Here is a 16,922-nt window from a genome sequence, read left to right on the forward strand (position 1 = left end):
GGCAGGGTAGTAGAGTTTGAGATTTCCAGGATCCATACCAGTATCAATGGTTCATGATTAGCGTAGAAGATAACCCGGAAAAGCAATCAAAGTACATTCACCGCAGTGCAGTCATGGCCCAACGCCTTCCTCAACTCAATCCCCAAATGCTTTCAATGCTTAAGCATCGGATTTTGTCAGTTATTTCTTGCATTTTCATTGCTTTCTAGCTTTTGGCTCTAGCTTTTTGCATTTAAATTACAATTTATTTAAATTTTATTTTGATTTGAATAGTTTTTTCTGCGTTTCTTGCCCTCGCCTATTGCCCACAACTCCACTGTCCGTTGTCCGCTGTCCGCAGCCCAACTGTCCGCTGTCCCACTGCTGTTTTAGACTTCTTCAATGTGTCCTCTTTTGATGATTGTGTCTGTGTGTGTGCTACTGCCCTGTTCTGCTCTGTCCTGTCCTGTTCTGCCGTGTCCCTGTCCTGCCAATTCCGTTTCCAATTTCGATTGTGTTGCTGTTTTGTTGTCAAGACACAAGAATCTTCTTACCTCACGCCATCTACTCGATTCTGTTAAAAGAGACACTAATCCGATTGTTTCACTCCAGGTTTTCCGTATACGCACTCCGACAGAAGCTATCAACTTGGTGTCCCTGCTGCTCGAGTACACGCCCAGCGCTCGGATCACACCGCTCAAGGCCTGTGCACATCCGTTCTTCGATGAACTGCGCATGGAGGGGAACCACACCTTGCCCAATGGCCGCGACATGCCGCCACTATTTAACTTCACAGATCACGGTTAGATCCACACTCAGATTTGCATCTGGAGATCCCTCCTCTAATACATGTTCTCTCCACAGAGCTCTCGATACAGCCCAGCTTAGTGCCGCAGTTGTTGCCAAAGCATCTGGCCACTCGCTCCTCGGCCGGTGGGCAGGCAGCTGCCGGTGCCGTAAGCGGCTCCACCAGCGTCTCCTCAACGGGCAGCGGCGCCTCTGCGGACGGTGCCGCCCAGGCTCAGGCAGGCGGGACAGCAGGATCATCAGCAGCCGGTTCCGGATCGGGATCGGGAGCAGCAGGTGCCGCCGCTGCAGCCGCCGGTGGATCGGCGACCGGCTCGAATGCCGGTGGTCAAGGAAACAATAGCAATCCCGGCTCCGGTGCGCCGTCCGCCGTGGCAGCTGCCCCGGCTGTCCAACAGGCAAACTCTGGTGGCTCTGCAGCCGCCGGTGGTGGCGGAGGTGGTGCGGCGGGTGCTGCCACTGCAGCTGGCTCCGTAGCTGCGACCAATGCTGGTGGCGCCAACGTGACAGGTGAGTGAGCGTTGGCCATCCCTCGTCCTGTCCCTTCCTTCCCCCCACCACTGTATTCCTTCCCTCTCAATCCCCATGGTTGCCATTTGGTTGCATGCTCCAGTGGCTCATGCACTAAACGCATCCGCACTGCGTGTGCCGCGCAAGTCTCTGAAGCCGCCACACCCCAGCCTGCTCAGCAAATGGTCTTAGGCTGGCTCCCACAAAACAATGGACCATGGAGTCATGGCCCATCATACACATATGCATTCGATCTAAACCGAGAAACCAATCCAGCCAGAGCCAGACAGAGAGACTGTGCATAAAAATCACAAGCATAGCAGACGAATTCACAAATCAAGACGAATGCTTTCAAGTTTAGTTCAAGTTTACCAAGCAAAACAGAAGAAGATTTGAGAAGAGTAGCTTCCAAGATCGTAGAGCTCAAGCCAAGAGCCCCCCTAAGTACAAGAGTTCAAACGGCACTCTCCGATTTCCGGCTGTCCTGCCAGCATTCAAAATTACAAAGTCAACAAATTCATTCATTTTTCTCTATTTAAAGTTGTGGAATTATTATTTGTTCCTAATAAATATGTCGCAGCTCTTCAAACCCATTTTGTTCTGATTGTGATCCTTGGTCTGTGCCGTGGCTCTATGGTACATCTTCTGTATTGTATTGTATTGTATTGATTGATTGATTGATTATGTATGAAATGATGTGTGTGGTTTTTTGTTATAATTTTAATTTTCTTTTACCAACAAAACTGAAAAATGAAAACAAAACCGATTATAATTTGAATTTGAATTTTATTTTGATTTGTTCTTTTTGTTTTATGTTTTATTTACAGATTCATAGGGACGATAGTATCATACAATCAAACACACACACACACACACACACACACATGTACTACCTATATATATATATATATATATATATATCTGCATGTATATATCTATATGTAGAGTAACAAAAATATATATAAAAGAACACACACACGCAACAAGAACCACAATAACAATTTTATATATATATGATAACTATAAACGATAACGGAGGGAAACCAATACAAAAACCACAACAACAACAAGCTATACATAGAAGTTATATTCATAAATGTTTAATACAAATTGCAATCGTTGAGAAAAAACCAATCCAATGCTATACACCAGCTTCGACGAGCATCAAGGGATCTGAAGAGGAGTAGGAGGAAACAGAAACAGAAGCGGAAACTGAAACTGAAAAGTAACAAGAAGCCGAAGAAGAAGAAGAAGATGAGTTGAAGAGGAAGAAGTGGTAGAAATAAAAACTTATATTAAAAAAAAAATAAAATTTAAAAATTAAAACGAAAATCGTAAAAAGAACGCAGCAAAACAAATTTACACAAAAAAAAAAAGAGAAAGCAAGCAACATTTTACCTAGGTAAAATTAAATTTATTTTAAATCTAAAATAAAAACTAATAAGCAACTAATAATAATAATAATAATAATACAACAATACACCATTAATATAATTATAACGATGATTATACATACATACAAGAACCAACCCATAATTATAATAGTAAAGCTCTGATCACTGATCACCCGGGATAAGTTCATTCAATCCCCGTTTGACAGTCAGTCAGTCAGTCACATAGCGTGCTGATTTCTTTTAACCAATAGATTCTCCTCCTTTTTCTCTCTCGATCGTTGTATTATTATTTTGTGTTGTTTTTTTCCTCTTCTATTACCACCAAACTAATGAACTAATTACTAATGCATGCACAATAATATATGCCTATATGTATATGTATATGTATATGTATTTTGAGCAGAGTCATTGTGTATTACTTTTACCAATTTGTTTTTAGTGTGTGTTTAAAACGAGAGTCCATTAATAATGATAACTAAACAAGTTTCGTAGCGAAATTTAAGAAAACGTAGAGCCACTAAGCCACAATCACAATTTAATCAAATTCAAGTAGATTTAAAAAATAAAAGAAAGGCCTATGCAAATGGAAATCGTAATAATACAGATCAACTATAAAATGACACAAAACGATGACACTAACAGTGACAGGGACAGCAAAAGTACAGTACACCCCTAACCACGCCCAATACTAACACCAACACCGACAGAAAAAGCAGAGATGGAAGAGGAAGAGAAAGCTAAAACGGAAGCATAATGTTAATGTTAATGTTATGTTAAATCTTAAAGTTAATTAAACAAAAAACTGATTAAAAGCAAAAAACAAACAATTATGCATACACAAACTATCTATATATATGTGTATATATACAAACATACATACATATATACAATATAAATACATTTTTTTTTTGCAAAAAGGCATTATTGTATACATACAGATTAAATAAATAAATTATTTTTATTTTTATTAAAATAATTATTAATTTTATTTTGTAATAAATAAAACACACATACAATTCATTAATTAAAACAACAACAAAAAACAAAAACAAAAACAAAACCAAGCAAACGATCTGATGCAATGCGATATTCAATTTTTTTGTTTTAAACAAATATATTTATTTGTTTTTAATATGAATATATGTATGTAGTAGTAGGTAGACACGGCCACGCATCGCTGTAGCTGTGGCTGTGGCCGTGGCTGTGTCTGAGCCTATAGTTGAATACATTTAAATATGAATATATACATACAAGTATATCTTAACTTATGTATGTATTATTATTTAGCAATTAGTCGAGACAGAATTGTGTTTAAATTGAAATTGAAAATGTAATAGAAGTGGAAGTGGACCAATTGAACATGTGAAGGGTCTCTGAGGAATCAGCATGAGTAGATCATACCGATGGTAGATAGGGATCGAGCGTGTGTGCATATGTGCATCCATGTTTGTGTCCGTATAGGCGTTCGAGAATCAACGGTTTAGTTGCAATATGTAGATAAAGTCAAATTGTCGGTCGATTGTCGATGATCCGATTGTTCGATTAGTCGATGATTGATCGTTAATAGCCGCACGCTGAATATATAAACTGTAACTGTTACTCTAACCTAATTGTAGCTACCACTAGTTCGTAGTCAGTGTCGCCTCGCCTCGTCACATCCTCTTCCTCGCCCACGATCCCCTTAAGGCCTTAAGCCCGACTGCTTCAACCGAGGCACTAGGGTACAGTCAGAGATGGTCTAGGCAAACGTCCTGCCAACCTGAGTTAACTTTTTTTTTTTTAATGATTTATCGACAATTTGCACATGCGAAATTGTGTAAAACAAAATATACATAACTAAGCGAAACACACATAAGGATGTACCGCAGAGAAATCCGCTAAAAACCGTATATATTTATTTATATAGTTTATTATAACCGACCTTAAACTAATGATAACGATAATTATAAACGATTAATGAATACACACACCACACAACAAATTAAAACAATAAAAAAGAAAAAAAGAAAACATTTTTCCTAGTACTTTAGGCCACCCACTACAAAAGAACAGAGAAAAAAGAACAAAAAACTCAACACATTTACATGCATTATTTTTAAAATTCCTAGAAACATAAAAAACAGAAGCAAAAGCTGGAAAGAAAAGAAATACTAAAGCTATACACACACTCACGCATACTCTGACATTGTATACATATGTATGTATTGGTGTAATAATCATGATAATATATAGAACCGTTGATGATAATTGAGCAAAAGCAATGAGAATGAGAAGTGGATGAAAACCGTATAATAATAATACATACCAATAATAAACGAATACAACAAATAAAATGAGAGAAAACAAATACAATATTTAAACGAAAAGTATACCATATTTTGTTGCCTTTCCTTTTTGAATTATTTCATTTTATTGTGTGTGCGAGAAGTTTTATTTTTTGCGAGGTTATGGTGCATGGGATGGGGCAGGGCGGTTCAGGCGGTTCGAAACATGCCGACACGATTCCCGAAAGAAACCGTTGCGTCAGGTGGTACTTTATTCTCTCTTTATCGCTGTCCCTCTGTAGGCCCCCATAGGCTTCCTTGTGCAAGGTGAGGCGCTCTCACCCTGACCCTCGCTCACTTTGTGTCACATCAGAGACAATGCCAAACACCCTACAAAATTATACCTTGGCTCGGAGCGTAGCGCATTTTATTTCACATGCCAAAATGATATTTTTGATCAAGAATTTAAATTGACATTTGTATCACCCCTACCCCACAAATAATTTAAAATTTAAAACAAGAAAAAGAATACCGTATATCTGCATATACATTTATCGATATTTAACATCCCCTTAAAATCATCGCAGGCTCACAGTCTAACAGCGCTCTGAACAGCAGCGGCGGCACGGCCAATGGCAACGGCAGCGGAAATGGCGAGACTGCAGCAGCATCAGCAGCAGGAGGAGGAGCCTCTGCCACACCTGCTGCCGCAGGTGGTGACGAAAATGGTGCAGCAGCAGCAGCAGCAGCAGCAGCAGCAGCAGCAGCAGAGACCGAGACAGAAGCAGCAACAGCGTCCGGTTAGCGCAACAGCTGCGCTCTGTTAATGTAAAATGCTCTTTCTACAGCGTACTGTTATTCGCATATGTATGTTTTATTCGCTCTCGCTCGCTCTCAGGGTTGGAGCAGACCTAAGTTAGTTTTTTTTCGCAGCATTCAGCATAGGTAACGGAGCGTGATGGCAACATAAGCCTCAGCCACTCACACATATACACACACACATACGACCACACTGACACACACACACACACACACACACACACACTGACAAATAGCCACACACATGTATGTATGTATATGTAGCTACTATGTGCATGGCAAAGGCGGAAATTATTTAGCATAAAAACCAAAAGCAAAAAAAATCTAAAACCAAAAATCAACAAGAAAACAAGAAATCAACTTAAAAACTATTCATAAAATACTAATTACGAGTATAATATTGTATTATGTAATCCAATTATCCCTGGCCCATAATAAAGTAACCCCCGAGGGTAATGGATATATGGAAAATGTTACAAAAAGAGGAGCGAAAGCACCCGCTCTTCTTTGTCCTTTGTCCCTTGTCCCCGCCCCTCCGCCGACGCATTCCCCAAAAAAACTACCATCCACGTAGCAAACAAATTAAATGGAAACTGGCAAAAAAGAAAAACAAAAAGCAAAAAAAAAAAAACAGCAGCTCCTGTTATTGTATTATACAGACGGGAATATCTAAAGCAAAAAGGCCTACCACAAATGAGAGGATTACTCGTACTTAGTGAAATAAATCAAAATTTTTTGTCCCCTTTAACGTACCATCATACTAAATAGTACATACGAGTATAGTGTATCTATGCGGATATCTAACAGATATAGTTATAGCATAGCACTCGAAAATAGCAAGAGAAAAACAGAGACGGAGAGATGAAGAGAGAGAGAGAGAGAGAGTGAGAGAGGGCGGGCTAGTGGGGGTGGAGCGCTACATATAAATGGCTAAAGAGAAGGAAGCAATGGGGAAAGAGAGAAACTAGCAAAAAATAAACAAATAAAACAATGAAACCGAATGAATAATAAAACAAAACACAAAAACGTTTACTAAACTCGCGCAAGTGCATCTATAAACACACACAGATACACACACATACATACACGGTATAGATTATATTATATACGGTATAAAAATATACAAAAAAAAAGAAAATATACATACAGTCGTAATCCTAGTAGCAATAACCCCATTCCAAAAGAAAGACACAAAGCAGCTGCCTCATCGGAAGAGGCAACTGCCCTGCCCTGCCCTGCCCACCCTCCCACACACACACACACACACACACACACACAGACTTAGCAAACGTTTTTTTCGGTGGCCTGTTCTTAAAGTAAAATCTAGCATTAACTACGATTAGAAGTGAGGAGCAAGGGAAGAAAGGATTCAAAGAAAAACAAAACGCAATATGCAATATACAACCAAGAAGATTAAACAAATTATAAACGCAATACACAATCGGTTTGCGATAATAACGATAACAGACGGCAGACCGGAGCATGTGGGGGTAGGGGGAGGGGTAGGGGTAGGACGAACTACTCGATAATTGATGAAAGTGAGTAGTAAAAGAAAAAAGAAACGCTTTTAGCGCGCGACGCCACCCATAACATTTAATTAAAAAAAGGAAAGCAAACCCAAATGTAACTAAAAACTAATTAAAGGTCGAAAGGTCGAAAGGTCGAAACGGTGGAGGGAGTAATCTCGATACATACTTATGTGTACAACTAATCAACAAATAAAACATTTAGCTGCAATTGAACAATTTAAACTAATTGAATACGAACGGAAATGAAATGCAATACACAGTGAGAAAAGAGGAGTGTGTTACGGATTACAAACAAGCGCAAGCGAAAGTTAATTTAGATTTAAGTCAGTTTCGAGCATTCCCTTGACACTCAGTCCCACAACCACAACCCTCTACAACCTCTACTCAAGGCTCCTATATATTTGATTTTAACCACGAGCAGCACCACCTGCTGTACCATCCCCACTTGCACCATCACTCTCCCTCCCACCCTCACAGAACAGCAGCACTGCTTGAACCCCACTTAGCATGAAAGTTATCTCTACATACTGTAGTATATACTATCTAAATATATAATCCCCAAAGGCCCCCCTCCCATAGCAGCAACATTCGCATCCCCATCGATCCACCCAGAGTCTGGGTTTTCACTTGGAAAAGATTGAATGGAAACCAAAAAGCAAACAAGTCTATTTGTATGTATTTCCATAGAGCTCCCTGCATACATGCATACAGATATACATATGTATATACATATATGTATATGTATTTATGCATATTAATATATACATACATATATGTATGTATACATCTATAATAGATATATTTTTTTTTTACTAACTAAAAAGATACATTTATAAATTTAATGAACGTTGAGTTTTGTATCCATCAAAACTAATTAAAATTAATTATATACATGCAATACATATATAAACACACACACACACACACACACAGACACAGACATGGACAACAGACCTGCAAATCTAATTTCCAGAAAGCTAAAACTTAAAAACTAAAAATTAAAATTAAATAAATAAAGTTCCAAATTCCCGCCCTAAGCTCCCAAACAAACAAAATACACAATTTAGCGAATAATCGAAGTAAACCAAAACAAAAAATAACACACCAAAAAAACACTTTATTTAAACTATTGTAACTCACACACACACACACACACACACATACAGAAACAATGGAATACATGAACAAATAGAATATAATAATATATAATTTGGAAAACATTTAAGAAACAAAGATCTAGATATACAATATGGTATATGCGATTATACATATTTATATATATATATATATATATATATGAAAAACAATTTCAACGTTTCGCTTACAAAAAGAACAAATCCAAAAGAGAAAAACAAACAAAAAAATGAAAACTTAAATTTAATAATAATAATAATAACAAACATAAACACAGAAAACCCTAAACCTAAACTAATTGCAAACAAAAGATGAAAATGAAAAATGAAATCAAGAATGCCCCAAAACAAACATTATTTGAGAAAAATGAAAATGGTTGCAAGAAGAACAACACGACATAAAAGCGTAAAGAAAAACCTTAATTTAAAAACAACAATAAAAATTACAAACAAAAATATATATAAAAAATGATTGTATTTTCAAATGGGGTTTATTTCAGACTATTTTTTTGTTTTGTTTTGTTGGAGGGAGATCGAATCTAAAGTTATTTAACTAATGTCTGGATGGGGCCCGTTGAACATAGTGTTTTTTAGCATACTTTTTAGGGCACGCCAGCCGCACTGCTGGTGAAAAGAGTTATTAGATGCCAGGAAGGGTCTTGGGCCTGCACGCATCAATTGTGGTTGATTGGAATGCTCTAACCAGCTGCGTCGAAGCGATGGACTCACAGTGGAACCGAAAGGCAGTAGAAAGCTGGAAAGCAGCACCACATTTGGCTTAGAGAATTCTGAGGGACTTACAACATAACTAGCGATATTTACCGAATGGCGAAATATTCAGAGAATGTTCAATAATCCAAGTGAAGCTTGAGCCGCTTGCCGATGCCCCTCTCTGAGGCAATTACACATACGCGTTTCTTATGGTCGTACTTGAATTTATTTAACAACAAAAAAAAGATTGGTATTGTTATGTGTTTATACGATTAGATAATTTATCTGATGGTTGCCACTGCCTCTCGCTGCCTCTCAGCCTCATGTCCTGCGTCGCTTGACCACACTCAGGTCGGTGGGCAGGCCCAGGCCGCCCTCCAGCTTGATTCGCCGCTTGCTACTCCTGACGCCGGACGAGGCGCTTGCCGTCGGCTTCACTGTGGCCGGAACTCGGGTCTCGGATGGATGCGTTGCTGGTGGCTCCGAGTAGCTGGTGGCCTGCTGCTGCTGCAGCTCAGTTTTGATGATTGCTTCGGGGGCAATCATGAGCAGATCATTGCCAGTGCCGTTGCCATTGTCATTGCGCTGCTGTCCGTCCAGGCGCTCGCACTTGATGTGCCGGAAAGCGGACAGAGTAGCCGCCGCCGCCGCTGCCGCTGCCGCTGCCTCTCCTACGTGCTCCGCTGTGGGTGCGTGGCCATTGGCCATGTGATTGTCGTTGTTGTTCTGCTCGTGGCCGTGGCCGTGCCCGTCGTGGCGCTGCTGCCACTCGAGGATGCCGGTCAGCAGCTTGATGTACTTTATGGCCGAGCGCAGAATCTCGTTCTTGGACAGTTTCTTGTCCGGCGGATGTGTGGGCACCAGTTTGCGGAGCTCCGCAAAGGCCCCGGACACGTTTTGCTGGCGCCAGCGCTCGCGGGTGTTGGTGAACACCTTACGGACGCCACCGCCACCGACAGTCCCTGCAGAGTCCCTGCCGTTGCCGTTGCCATTGCCAATGCCATTGCCATTCGTGGTGCCCGTCAGCTGTCCGTTGCGGCAGGGCGAGGTGTGGGAGCTGGTGAATGGATTGCCGCAGCCACTGCCGCTGCGCGGGGAGTTGGACAAAGAGCGACAGCCTGCGGGAAGGCATAAGTGCAGGGGATAAGGGATCAGGGATCAGGGATCAGGGCCATAACTTACCATCCGCCTGATTGCCGTTGAGCACGATATAGTCGCGCAGATCCTCCTCATCCTCCTCGGTGTCGTTCAGCGAGAAGTCCGACAGGTCACCATCGCCATCCGAAATGGATTCCGTCTTGGGCTGCAGATAGGGCGTGGCATGCCGCAGCAGTGCCGGCGGCTGGCGTGGTGTCCCCGCAGTTGCCGCTGCTGGCCTTGGCGAGCCGTTGGCCTCCTCCCGCCGCCCACTGCTGCCGGCGGCTGAGCTGGCGCTGGCACTGGATGCTGTGCTCCGTTCATCCGCATTGTCCGATCCGTTCGAGCTGCTCGGTAGCCAGGCCATGTCCAGTACGTCCGAAGTGCACAAAGTTCAGCAGTGAAATGAGCATCGAGCAACGAGTCTGCGAGTCTGCGAGTCTGCGAGGCAGCGACTGGGCAGCAACCATCAACCCCGTGTGCAGGAGGCGGGACTACAGAGGCAGAAAACAACCCTCCAGTACACCGAGGCTGCATACCCACAAAAGGTGGGGTGGGCAGGAGGCCAGCCTGGACGGGGGTACGGGGAACTTAGCGGATATTGAACCTCTTGGCGGCCATTCCAGACTTCTTTGGCTTCGCCGCCTTCTTCACGTCCAACCCTGCCAGCAACCCCTTCTTGGCCCCCCGGGAATTGGATGGCAGCGAGGAAGCGCTGGAGCTTGCGCCTGTGGCCACGGCCAGTGTGGCGGGACTGCTGCTGGCAGTCAGACTGAGCCGCATGTCCGCCGATGGATTCACAAAGATCATCTTGTCCGTCGTCTCCTCGGGCGTGCGTCCCGCGAGGCGGGGCGGCGGAAACACGTACGAGGTGGCCGTCATTTTTGGGTCCGTGTACTCCACCTGCATCTCGATGGGAAAATCGGAGACCAGCACATCGGTGATCTCGAACGGGGCGCTGTCCGCCACCTGCAGGCGCATCGGCAGTCGCGGCGACATGCGGAACGTGACGCGGCGCACATACTTCTCCATGCTGGCATTGCCCTCCTGCTGGCGCAGATAGACGCACCAGGTCTGGTCGTACATGGGCGGCATGTCGGGGTCGCTCCACTCGATGCGGCAGCCCAGCACAATCTCCTTGACAATCACACAGCGACCGGACAGCGCCTCGGAGTAAGCGCTGCTCGAATCCTTGTTGCAGCTAACCCTCTGGCAATCGTCCACCACATTCTGGTGCCTCATGGCGCTCCTGTAGCTCATCATTATCGCGCCTGCGGGGATGTGTGTGTGTGTGTGTGTGTGTGTGTATTGTGTGCGCGAAATTAATTGAACCGAAAATTTATTTAATCTAGCAGAAACTTGGGAAACATTCCGAGAAATTGTTCTAAACTGAATGACGACTTTCCTTCCCTTGCCACTTGAATGCCACTAAAGTCTCAGGCAACTTGGATGCCAAAAAGGGGCATGGGCATGGGTCTACAGTTGGATCCACTTGGATCTTATCAGCAGCCAAGGGCCACGCTTGGACTTCGTCTCGGACCAGGCAAAAGAAACTGCAAAAAAAAAGGACTCGCTGTGGCAAAACTTTGCCGAAGAAAGCGTGAAAATTTCAACGGAAATTTGCCTACGCGGATGGATACATTTTCACGGCCCATGCCACGCCTAATTGCCCCACCCAGGCAAAGGATGGGTGGGGGAGGGAGCACTTGACAGTGCGCCGACTCAAGGGGGCGGAGCCACGACAGACAGCACCCAGCACACAGCACCCAGCAGCCACCCCCACAAAGCGCTCCAAGAAGTAGTCCAAAAATAATTTCGTTTCTACGTTAAAATTATATTTTGTGGACAGGAACAGGAAAACAGGATGCAGTGGACTAGGCTAAGCCCTTCGTGCCATCTTTGGTCAGATCAATTGACTTTGATGGTCTGCATGCAGCTGGTTGGGGCAAGCATTGCCGATTGGCCAGTGGCATTGCACACGGACCGATGAAGCGGTGTACAGCCTTGTCCACAAACTTGGAAAGAAATGTTGAGCTCAAGGTGAATTTACTTACTTCACCAGAGGGAAGCCAATTTCGGAACCAATATCACCATCTCCATCCCTTTCTTTGCGTGGTGAATAAGTTATTGGTGCTCAACTTGGGTCAACTTGTCTTCAACTTGGGTCCAGCTGCTCTCCTCTAATCGCCACTAATGTGTATTCATGAGCAGGTCGCTCTCCATGGGACACACGCGCCACATGCACATAATCATCATCACTTTGGCATTAAACGCGGCCAGGATCCTGAGAACCCAATTCTAATCCAACTCTCAGTCGATCAAACACACAGACCAGCAGATACACTGGGCGGCAGATCAGAGCAACCCTCAAATGGCAGCCACTAAGCGGCTTAGCGGCAATCAAATCAAAACTACCCAAAAAAAAAAAAAGAAGTTAAAAGTCAACGCCACCCGTCGAGAGCATCAAAATCAAATTAGCAGCAGGTTGGTGGCTAATTCTTTATCATTCAGTGGCAGCATACGGGCTTCCACAATGGGTGCATGCGGCATGGGTGGGGGGCCAGGGGAATGGCGCGTGTGTGGCGACACTGATAAGAGGCAAGCGTCGGCAAACAACCACACGTGACCGACAGCCACTGTGGCTGCCTTGGGTGTGGGCAGGGCTGGGATAAATGGATTTTCACACCCACTCGAGGCGGAGTCACACGTGGGGGGCAGGTCTGGCCAGAGTCACCAATTAATAAAATTCAATTACCGGAGGCCGCCGCAAGCCGATTCCGTAGTCCGATAAATATCAAATATATTTATTGGATTATGGAAAATGGGAGCCTGGACTCTGACTCTGGTTTATTGGAACAGAGTATACATACAAATCGGGCTACGAGTATGCGATGATCTGAGCAAATTGAATGTGTGACGTGGTACCAGCCAAAGGCAACTTTTCAGTGGAAAAACAATCGTTGACATTTATGTTTGTTTTTTACATGCGACACATTATTAGATGAAGCTAAATTTCCTCAATTTCCGTCGACGTGCCCATTGGCCGGTAGATTGACCCATCTCGATTTTACATAAAAAAAGTCGCGTAGAATGAGTATTTCTCATTAGAGAATTATCCTGCTGAAAAATTTTTTACTTTTCAAGTGAGAATAAATAATGGTTTTATTTTTCAAATAAATATTAATGTTTGCTCGATAAATAATTGATCAACAATTATAATTTTGGTTGAAACCCATCAAAATCATTACTTTTTGCTAAAAATGCATCCATGAAGGTTGTTGATTTACCTTGCACAGGAATTTTGTAACGTTTTGTGACTATGGAAAATATATAGAAATAAAAGAAAAATAATATCAACAAAATCCTTTGCAAAAGCCAGCAGTGATTCCAATGTCCAAACCGGACTCTAGCCCCAATTAGAACTGTCCCCAAACCAGTCAAAGCTTATAATATTTGTTTACGCTTCCAAATGTTACGTTGCAAATGTAGGCTCTGTGTTGGATCTGACTTTTGTGAAAGGAATCAAAATATAAAACTGGAAATGCGAACAATTTTTACTGGGAGGCAGTCATCATCATCCGATAGTTTTTGATATGGCTGGAAAGAAGAGAAAGCTGTAAGATTTCTTGCCAGGAAAATACTACTAACAAAAATAGGTAAAATAAATGGAAGTATTGAAAGTTTGACAAACAATTTGGGCAGCGAAATAAAAGCTGCAACATATCTGAAATCAAAATTATGGCGGCATGAGAGTCATGCTGAACTTTTTAGAGAATTCCGTGACGCACCAATACAAGCAAATGCAGAACCTTATTTTCAAAAGTACTGCAGGGCGGTTGAGGCAATGATAAAATGGAAAAAGCAGTAAAGATTGCAAAAAAAAAAACCAGCTATGCCCGTAAAATAACAGAAATTAACATAAATGCAAACAGCAGAGAAGCGTGGAGGTTTTTAAATAATTTTAAAACCCATCACCCAGAAACTACAGAAAAATTTGATCAAGAAAAAGCGGGAGAGTTTTTGGTATTCCTAAAGGAACAAGTACCTGTGGAGGATTGGATAAAATTACGTCTGGAATGTTAAATGCTTTGAACGATGAGACAAAAGCTGCGTTAGTTGGTTTTTATATTAACAAAATAGCATATTGTGACTTTCCGATGGAGTGGCGTTCCATAAAAATCACACCTATACCCAAAACAAATAAAGATCTTACAGATATTAAAAACGTTCGCCCAATATCACTGATTTCGGTCATGGCCAAAACTGTAAATGGAATCATTAAAAACAAACTAGAAATGCACATAAAAAAAAACAAGGAACCACAAATACAATATACCATATTTACTCTTCGAGTACCGGGTGTAAAAAAGCTGTGATTTTTTGTGATGAATTGGGAGCAATTAGCAATCAATCATAAGCAAACAGACTCTTACATAGTTTGTGTGATATACAAAATATAATAAGTTAGATTTTATTTGGGTACCTGGACAGAAAGGAGTTGGGATTAACGAAAAAGTAGACTTTGTGGCAAAATGAAGGAGAAACAATTTACACCAAGTTTGGTATTAAAGAAGCTCTTAGGACTATAAGCTACAATGTAGAAATAAGGGCACGAATCTAGTCGAGTATATCCCAGAAATACCCAAAAAACCGTGACACTACAGTTGCATATGGAAGGCAAAAAGTATTAAAATAATAAACAGACTAATGACTGGACACACAAACGACAAGCCCTTTTTGTTCAAGATCAACGCTGCAGACTCGGATAGTGGTGATCTATGCAAAGTTATAGGAAATGCTGAACACTTGATTTTTAAATGTCAGCGGTTCACAAACCTCAGAGGTAAGTTTCGTATTTTTAAATACTATAATATTCTAAGAGATATACTTGCGCGAAAAGAGCCATTACACCTTAGAGAACTGGCCTTTTTCATGAGCAAAGCAAATTTCGACTTTTCAATTTTGTAAAATTCTATCACTTTATGGAGTAATATATTGATAAATCTGATCTGCGATCGTACTTTTCTTTTATGAACGATCTATACATAACCAGTCAAGCTCGTTTGCAGGAAGTCCTTGCAAAACTAAACTTGGTGGTTTAAGGAAGAAAACACAAGAGTGTTCTTTCGGCAAGCAACTCGTTTTGATTCCAAATTGATTCTTCAATCGGATTAAATTATTGTTTTAGTGTTAAAAATCTTTACAAGCTAGTCAAATCAAATGGAACATCAAAATCGAGGAATATGATTTAAGACTACGGTATATTTACGGTATATTTTTAAAAATGAGTAGGTATATTTTGGCATATCTTTGAGTCTGACGGTATATTTGATCGATAAGTTCGCGGTCACACTGTTCACATCCCCCACTCGCACAACAACAATAGAGTAACAACATAAAAGAAAACTTAAAACTGCTCGAAACGATTACATTTATTGTTTTATTTGGAGTGAGAGCGCTCTGGTGTTATTTTGTTTTGTGTTCTTTTTGCCATATAATTTAGTGATTGCGCAACTGGAGTGCCTCCGTTTTTTCGGCCTCAGTGCGAGTGCGAGCGGAGTGGTGAGAAAGAGAGAGAAGAGTGTTTGTGTGTGGGTGTGTAGTGCGCGTGCGGTGTGAGTGTGCATAAACAACAACAAATAAAGAACGGGTAAAAACTACGGAATTGATTAGAACGAGTGGAAGTTTTTGATGGGCAACTCGCAAACAAGGCATGCCAGCAGAAGGACATCGCAAAGCACTCGTGAAGCAGCAGCGGCACAGCGACATGAACTAATCGAAACAGAAGCAGCAACAACTGCAACTGCAAGTGCATCTACCAGTAATCAGCAACCAGAAGCAGCACCACAGAGACGACGACAACAGTCGTTACCCTCGACATCCTTTGGCTGTGGCGGCAGCAGTAGAAAATCCCTACACAGACCACCACCTCCTGCCCAAGCGGAGACCCAAGCGTTGTTCGTGCCTGAGCCGCAGCCCGTGGCAAGCAACAGCATCGGCGTCGTCACAGCTGAGGCAGAAACACAAGCAGCAGCAACAGCAGCGACAACGGTAGGATTGCAGCAGGTTCGTACTATGTAGGACACAAGGCTGATAACACAGTAGATATGTACCTATGTATGTACATGTGTACACACCTATGTAAATGCATATGTATGGATGTATTGTACCTATAGATTACTTTTACCCGCTGTAGCTGTGCTGTAGCGGGTTGTCCATTTACTTTTTTTTTGTCATCGTCGTTTGTTTATTTTCCGTTGTCTGTAAAAATAAATACTGCGTCATTGACTGGTTGGTATATGCCTTCGCATGTATTTTCCCATCGAATGGGCAAATGAATTACGACGCGGCCGGGCTCTACTCTCTCTCTCTCTCCGCTCTCTTCTACCGAGCTCAGGCTGCTTGATCGAGATTTCTAGGCCACGAAATTCTGACTGGAGAGCACGTGTTTGTTTGTTGGGGCTTTTCTAGCAGTACAATTCTGCACTTTCGTCCAATGTTTTCATTTCGAGTAACAAAAACAAAGCATATACATACATACATATATGTATATGGGTGAGGGTGTGTGCGTTTATATATTTCCTTCCGCATTCGCACATTTCATTGCCATGCTATTTACCGCTGCGCAAATTCTGGCGT

The 16,922-nt window shown here is 42.2% G+C and overlaps 3 protein-coding genes across 13 annotated transcripts in view; 1 reads left to right on the plus strand and 2 right to left on the minus strand.

Annotated features, from left to right (window-relative positions):
• The window catches only part of LOC117588726 (protein kinase shaggy), a 65,175-nt gene extending 48,847 nt beyond the window's left edge, over positions 1-16,328 (plus strand). For 3 of the 10 annotated variants that reach the window (XM_034280194.1, XM_034280196.1, XM_034280186.1), the window contains 4 exons: positions 592-781; positions 844-1,296; positions 5,542-5,709; positions 16,110-16,323. In XM_034280194.1, coding sequence (XP_034136085.1) covers positions 592-781; positions 844-1,296; positions 5,542-5,709; positions 16,110-16,189 — 891 coding nt within the window. In that variant the 3' untranslated portion in view covers positions 16,190-16,323. Of the gene's footprint in view, positions 1-591; positions 782-843; positions 1,297-2,123; positions 2,491-5,541; positions 6,086-16,109 lie in introns of those variants that run through there. The other 7 variants (XM_034280191.1, XM_034280193.1, XM_034280195.1 and 4 more) reach the window with 6 other exon arrangements.
• LOC117588737 (protein dimmed) lies at positions 9,427-10,664 on the minus strand. Of its 2 annotated transcripts, XM_034280213.1 has the most exons (3): positions 10,329-10,664; positions 9,812-10,264; positions 9,428-9,781 (listed from the first exon to the last, which is right to left on the minus strand). In XM_034280213.1, the coding sequence occupies exons 1-3, from the start codon at positions 10,648-10,650 to the stop codon at positions 9,468-9,470; spliced, it is 1,089 nt and encodes a 362-aa protein (XP_034136104.1). In that variant the 5' UTR covers positions 10,651-10,664; the 3' UTR covers positions 9,428-9,467. The 2 variants fall into 2 exon arrangements, with proteins under 2 accessions (XP_034136103.1, XP_034136104.1); XM_034280212.1 differs by having other exon boundaries at positions 9,427-10,264.
• Positions 10,848-11,591, minus strand: LOC117588739. The gene has a single exon (XM_034280216.1). It carries the CDS (start codon positions 11,544-11,546, stop codon positions 10,875-10,877), a length of 672 nt encoding a protein of 223 aa, XP_034136107.1. The 5' UTR covers positions 11,547-11,591; the 3' UTR covers positions 10,848-10,874.
• Positions 16,329-16,922: the final 594 nt, after the last annotated feature.

This window comes from Drosophila guanche, unplaced genomic scaffold (assembly GCF_900245975.1).
Source record: "Drosophila guanche unplaced genomic scaffold, DGUA_6, whole genome shotgun sequence".
NCBI classification, from domain to species: Eukaryota; Metazoa; Arthropoda; class Insecta; order Diptera; family Drosophilidae; genus Drosophila; species Drosophila guanche.